General features: G+C 42.2%; 1 protein-coding gene across 1 annotated transcript; it reads right to left on the bottom strand.

The window, feature by feature from the left end:
- LOC110924679 lies at positions 1–5188 on the bottom strand. Its single transcript, XM_022168673.1, has 2 exons — positions 3670–5188; positions 1–3551 (listed from the first exon to the last, which is right to left on the bottom strand). The coding sequence occupies exons 1-2, from the start codon at positions 5186–5188 to the stop codon at positions 1–3; spliced, it is 5070 nt and encodes a 1689-aa protein (XP_022024365.1).
- Positions 5189–6855: the final 1667 nt, after the last annotated feature.

Below are 6855 nucleotides of genomic sequence, written 5' to 3'. Positions count from 1 at the left end.
CTAGCCCGCGTCTTCTAGCATCCCATCCTCATGAATATCCCACAGCTCTAGAAAGCGTCTAACTTTATCCATTCTTTTGTACTTTGCTCCCATAAGTTTGTAACGAACAGTCTGAAGAATCAAGGAGGTAATAGTATCCGGAGGTCTTGTTTGATTTTTAAACAGTCTAGCATTACGCTCTTGCCAAATGAAGTACGCTGAAGCTGCAACTGTGAGACGGCTTGAGTAATTGAAAACCGATTTAGACGCTCCTCTCGCTAAGAGCCAATTTATGACATCAGTCCACTTCGGTTCAACAGTGGCCATATTCACCTTATCCCTCACTGAGAGCCAAATCTGAGTCGAGAACTTACATTCGAAAAACAGATGCTCGAGAGAGTCATTATTGTTGAAACACAATAAACAGCACATCATGTTCATATTCTTTCTTCTCGACAGATCCCATTGAAGAATTTTATCCTGAGTCAAGAGTTTCCTACGCATGATAAGCCACATAAGGAAAGCATGCCGAGGAATGCATTGAGAAAACCAAACCACTTTCCCCCATTCTACTTCCGTCTCCCTGGCACGGATAGAATCCCACACGCACGCAGACGAATACTCAAACGATTTATCCCCATCCTTCCAAAGAAAACGGTCTCTACGGTTCGAAGTAAGCCGTATGGAATCAAGCTGAATCAATACCGGAAATAAATCTCTCCAAGCCGCAGGCCACTTCCACGAGCCATCCGCCCAGACATTACTGACCGAATCCTGAAGGGAAAACCTAGCTGCATGAATAATACGAGGAGATATGAATCTGGCTAAAGGGCCGCACTCACACCAACGGTCATACCATGCGGATGTCATCCCCCCGTTACCAAGTTTTGACCAAATAAAATTCCTAATAATTGGTCGTAACTGCAAAATCTTCCTCCAACTCCAGCAACACACTGAAGGAATCCTGCACTCCCAGAAGTTAGAATTCCTTAACCTGTTAGAGTATATCCATTGCACCCAAAGAGAATCCCGCTTGGTAATAATACTCCATATATGCGAAACCATAAGGGCCTTATTGACATCTTGAATCCTTCGCAACCCAAGACCTCCTTCGTATTTCGGCTTACATATAGAGTTCCACGAAACTTTAGTTTTCCCTCTTTGAAATGAAATATCTTGCGACCACAGAAAATTTCTCATTTTTGTTTCTAACTCCTTGATAACTCTAGCCGGAAGAATTAACACGGAAACCCAAAAAATGTGCATAGAAGATAAGACAGAGAGCATCAGCTGTAGCCTACCCGCAAAAGACAAAAGGCGATTCTTCCAATTTAAAATACGCTTCTCCAATCTCTCAATTAAAATACTACAGTCTTTGTATAAGAGCCTAGTCGAAATCAACGGAACCCCCAAATACCTGACCGGTAACTCACCTTCAACAAACGGCATGATTCCTAGAATAGCCTCCTTAACATGTTGCGAAACATTACAAAAAAAGCTGGTACTCTTTTGAACATTGGGAATCAAGCCCGACATATGAGAAAATTGAGAAAGAGCATTCATAATACATGAAACCGACCTCACGTCCCCCCTAGCAAACAGAAACAAATCATCCGCAAAGCACAGGTTGATAATGCGTTGTCGTTGGCATTTGTTATGGAACCTGAAGGATGAATCAATAGAAGAGGCATGTTGTAACTGACACGTCAAAACTTCCATCACCAATGTGAATAGGTAAGGAGATATAGGGTCTCCTTGTCGGAGGCCCCGTTTGCCTTTGAAATAACCATGAACACTACCATTCACACAAATAGAATAAGATGGAGTAGAGACACAAAGCATGATCCATTTAATCATCAACTGATTGAAGCCGAAACCCAGCAATACATCTTCAAGAAATTTCCAATCCACAGTGTCGTAAGCCTTTTGGATGTCAACCTTAAACGCACACCTAGGAGGGCCATAATCTTTATGATAATTATGCATTAATTCCTGCGTGAGAAGAATATTGTCCGATATTTTCCTACCAGGAACGAAGGCTGATTGATTAATACTAACAATGTCATTAAGGGCCACCTTCAACCGATCCGACAGAATTTTACTGATGCACTTGTAAATAACATTACAGCAAGCAATGGGTCGAAAATCTTTTACCGTAGCAGGGGTAGTCATTTTCGGTAATAGCACAATAAGAGTATGATTTATTTCTTGGAGCAACCGGCCTGCATTAAAAAAATCCATAACGGCATTTGTAACATCCGTTCCAACAATATCCCACGAGCTCTTGAAAAAGGCCGCTGTGTAGCCATCAGGACCCGGAGCTTTATCATTACCAATAGCAAAAATAGCCGATTTTACCTCCTCCACTGTAATAGACCGAACCATGAAATCCGCAACGTTCCGGCTTAGACGATTATGAAACATCTCCGGCGACAGAACCGAAGACGTATCCCCTTCACTCCCTAAGAACGTCTCATAAAAATTTACAAAAGCTTCCGGAACTGCCTGACCTTCACAAAACATCCCATTTACATCCGTAATGCCTTCAATACGAGTTCGATGGTTTCTAGATTTCAGCGACAAATGAAAAAATTTTGAGTTGGCATCCCCCGCTCGTAACCAAGCCACTTTAGATTTTTGCTTTAGAAATCTTTCCTCATCCAGGCACGCTTCTTGAAATGCACGAGTAGCCGCGACTTCTTCACATCTAGCATTTTCATTGAACGGGTCTTTCTCTACATCCCTCTGAATGGCATCCAATTTCCCACGCAACTCTTCTACCTTTTTATGAAGATTACCCTGCTTAAATAAAAGAGATCTAAGAGGAGACTTAAGAGCACGAAGCTTTTTGACCAAACGGAATTGATGCACTCCCGAAATTGCCAGATCCCAATTATTCTTAACCACATCCAAATAACCCGGTTTATAAACCAAAAAGTTTGCAAACTTGAAAGAACTTGCTTTTCTCCTTACTGTCTTGTTGATTCTAAGTATGCACGGGCAATGGTCCGATACACGATATGGTTGAAACATCGCCACCGCTTCCGGGTAGTCACTAACAAAATGAATGTTACTCATGGCTCTATCGATCTTCTTTAGTAAACCAACCCCTTTCTTTGGCTTTTGAGTCCACGTGAAGTGGAACCCTATGCTTTTAATATCTGCCACTTGAAGCTGATTAACACACTCTTGAAAGTCCCGCATACTAGCAGAGATACCAGAGGATCCCATTGATTTATCTACCAAATTCAACGCAGAGTTAAAATCACCCATTAAAATCCAAGGTTGATTACCCACCAGAATTTTATGTCTAGCCAAATGGCTCCACAAATCTCTCCTAGTAATATAGGAATTAGAAGCATAAACAATCGAACAGAAGATAACCTTTTTGTCGCTTTTAATCGTCATTTGAACATGTATCACTTGAGAAGTTTGAGCTAAAACCATTATATCAAAGACATCCGGATCCCATCCAATAATGATACGTGTACCTCTGTCACAATAGCCACCATTAGACGTCCATTCCCAATTCCGGAAAACTGAACTGCACACTTTATCAAGATTATTAATATCTACATGAGACTCGAGAATCGCACAAAAACTAACCCCATTTTCCTTCACCACCTGACGAACCTCATTTTGCTTGAGAGGGCGGTTCAACCCCCTAATATTCCATGTAGCCAGACTAACCATCAGTAACCATCGGAGAAGGAGTGCTTGCCCCTTTGGAGTTACTCGATTTTGACGATTCACCTACCAGGAATTCGTTCGTCTCATTGTAAATTTCTATCACCTCCTCATCATCAGATTCATCATATCCATCTCCGTTATGTTGTTTGCTACTTTGCCCTTCATCCGCATCAGCTGAATTTAACACATCAAACGGGTTTGAGGATTGAAAACCCGTTGAAATAGATTTAAGTTTCAGATCAGCTTTACGACTATTAGAGATCGGTCTATACTCAAACTTTGGTTTCGGTTTTGGTATGTTAATACCCGTTTTCCTGGCCACTTTCTTGTTATGCACACCCATATACCCATCATCATCAATTTTAGGAGTAGACTTTGTCTTCGATCTACCTTGATTAGCTAGCGTAGTACCACCTTTTTGACCAGCAGGTTTCGGCTTCTTAGGACAAGACTCATTAGAGTGACCAAAGACACAACATGACGAGCATCTTAAAGGATTCCATTCGTATTCAACGTACATAGTTTCCTTCGTAAAACCGTCTCCATTCAGATTGGGAATAGCCATAGTTATTCGTTCTTTAAGCTCTTTTTCCGCTGTCACCTCCACAAGGGCCCGAGCAAAACTACTACGACCCCAATTATCTACACACATAGACGTTGTGTACGAATCAAGCATTTTCGGCTCACCTATGGTAGTCGCAATCATACTAAGGCCATCTTCCGTGTACGCCGCAATCGGGACTTCATGAACTTTCACCCACAGTTGAACTTTCTTTACATCCTTTTTCTCTAACTTGGTATTAGGAGTCCATTCTTGAAGAAAAATTGGTTGCGATCTTATCAGCCACGGGCCAGCAGCTAGAGCATCCAACATCCCTTTCCGGTCTTCGAACTTAAAAAAGAAAAAACCATTCGCGTTCATCATTGACTTCTGCAATCCAAATTTTTTCCAGTTAATCTTGACAAAGTAATCAACTACAGGGAACGCAATTCGGTCACCCAAAAAATATCCAAACAAGGTATTCGCTAGCTTGTCTTGAACTACCCGAACAGATTCCACAGGAAGAACAATGTCACAATCTTCATGCTGCTCCGAACAAGCAAGAGACCTGAAATTCACTTGTTGCACCTTTTGATTTTTCACCAAATCCGCGTAGGAAGCAGGTTTAGACACATCCGTATTCTTGTTACCCATAAAACCCTGATCAGCCGCCATGACATTCCCTTCAGAAGCCGAGCCATATTTTCCTGAATTCCTAGGGTTTGCATGGGGATCGATATCCGCCGCCATAACACTTCCTCCATAAGCCGAACCAGATTTCACTTCCACAGGTTTTGAGATTTCCAACAAACCATCAATCACCGAATGATTGTTGGTAGAGTAAACACCTCGTCTAGGGAACAGATTATTCCCCTCAATGTTCGTCACCCGTAACCCTATCCCACAGACAGGTGGTGATTTTTCTTCCGACCCTGGAGGGATACCATCCTCCATCGTACCATCACTTCTACCCTCCATGCACACGTAACAGCAACTGAAACAACCACTCTAGCCGACGAAAACGAAAAACAGAAACCCTAGACCTGAAACCCTAGCGCCGATATCAATCCTTAACTCATTAATCCAGTGTATCAATCTAGCTAAATTAATCTCAGTTAACCGCGACCAATAACAACCAGATTAATATGAAAAGAATCTCAAATCAGCAACTATGGCGGCGATTGAGAAAGAAACGAAATTAAACCCTAACTTCAGATTGATTACTATTGCTAACTAGTTCGTTATAGAGATTTGAAGAACAAACTCTAATCACAGACTGTTATACAAACGAATCTCAACGAAGAATTAGGGTTCATGATGAACAAAAATCGCCCAGGAGAGAGGGAGGGTTTTCTATTCACTTCGGAATACCCGTGAAGCATGAATGTTGTGAATGTGAATACCGATTCATTAAAAAAGGGGGTTGCAACACGAGGAATTTATTCTTTCGAATCTGTGACTCAGTCAGTGTCGCTGATAACTCGATTGCCTGACGGAGTGTGGTAGGGTTGCTACCAGTGATAATGTCTTGTACTGAGTCAGGCAGGCCGTCGATGTACCCTTCGATAGCCTTGTCGAGTGGGACGACCATAGTCGGGCAAAGTAGACTCAGCTCCTCAAACCTATCAGTATATGCCCTGTGCTCACCACTATCTTGTTTCAAATCATCAAACTCCATCTCCAACGCTCGTTGTTCATGACGAGGACAAAACTCCCTCATCATAAGAGCTCTCAGTTCAGCCCATGTCTGTGCTAGAGCAACGTCTGCACCACGGTCTCTCATTACCCCATTCCACCATGTGAGAGCTCTCTTTTGAAACACGCTTGAAGAAAACTCGACCTTGCGATTATCCGGACACTGCACGTGGCGAAAAGTATTCTCGATGCTCTCGAACCATTGAAGAAGCCCAGTTGCTCCCTCAGAACCACTAAACTTGAGTGGTTTAGCCGAGTTAAAGTTCTTAAAATTGCATGTACCATTGTTGTTGTTGTTGGCTTGGTTCCATTGAGCAAAGACATTTGGGAATTGAGCAGCCATCTGCTGCGCAATAATTTCTGCCAGCTCGGCAGTTGCTATCTGGTGTTCGCGTCGAGGAGGCATTCTAAAATAGGAAAACATGAAAGGAAACGAGTGAGATGATTGGATGAAGAGAATGAGATGAAACAGAATCAACAAAAGCAAAGATGGTGGTTACGCATCGCAAAGCAAACAAGCGACACGAAATGTCTAGTCAAAGTAAGTGGGTCAAAATTAATGTATCGCGAAGACATGTTCGCCTATAAGTGAACACTCACCCCCAAGAGTTCCCAGGTAAGAGTGACTGGTCCGATTATGTGGATTTGTACGAACACTCTAGCCTTAGACAGAAAACTCAGGGTACAGGCATTCACTCTTCCCGTTCGCACGTGTTCACACTATTAAAACCCGAAAACCTTGACGAGATTTTGAAAATTCAAAGGGGTTCAAAACCATATAACAGAGGGTTCAAAACCTAGTAATCAATCATCCTAGAACAGATGATTAATTTTCAAAGCAGATTCGGAACCGAAGTTCCCGTTGTGGTTATCACCTAAGGATAGGTGAAGTGCATGTTTTAAAATCTAAACACAAGATAACTTGTGTAAGGGTCCTAAAAAGTTATAGT

Source organism: Helianthus annuus, chromosome 17, assembly GCF_002127325.2.
Source record: "Helianthus annuus cultivar XRQ/B chromosome 17, HanXRQr2.0-SUNRISE, whole genome shotgun sequence".
Lineage (NCBI taxonomy): Eukaryota > Viridiplantae > Streptophyta > Magnoliopsida > Asterales > Asteraceae > Helianthus > Helianthus annuus.
This window is presented reverse-complemented; position numbering and strand designations above follow the sequence as displayed.

Bases quoted from the DNA above. Each gene is read 5' to 3' on its own strand.
- LOC110924679 (XM_022168673.1), bottom strand. From the start codon at position 5,188: ATGGAGGGTAGAAGTGATGGTACGATGGAGGATGGTATCCCTCCAGGG. The intron at 3,552-3,669 runs GTTAGTCTGGCT...AGTCTCATGTAG, and splicing joins TTCTCCGATGGTTACTGATG to ATATTAATAATCTTGATAAA.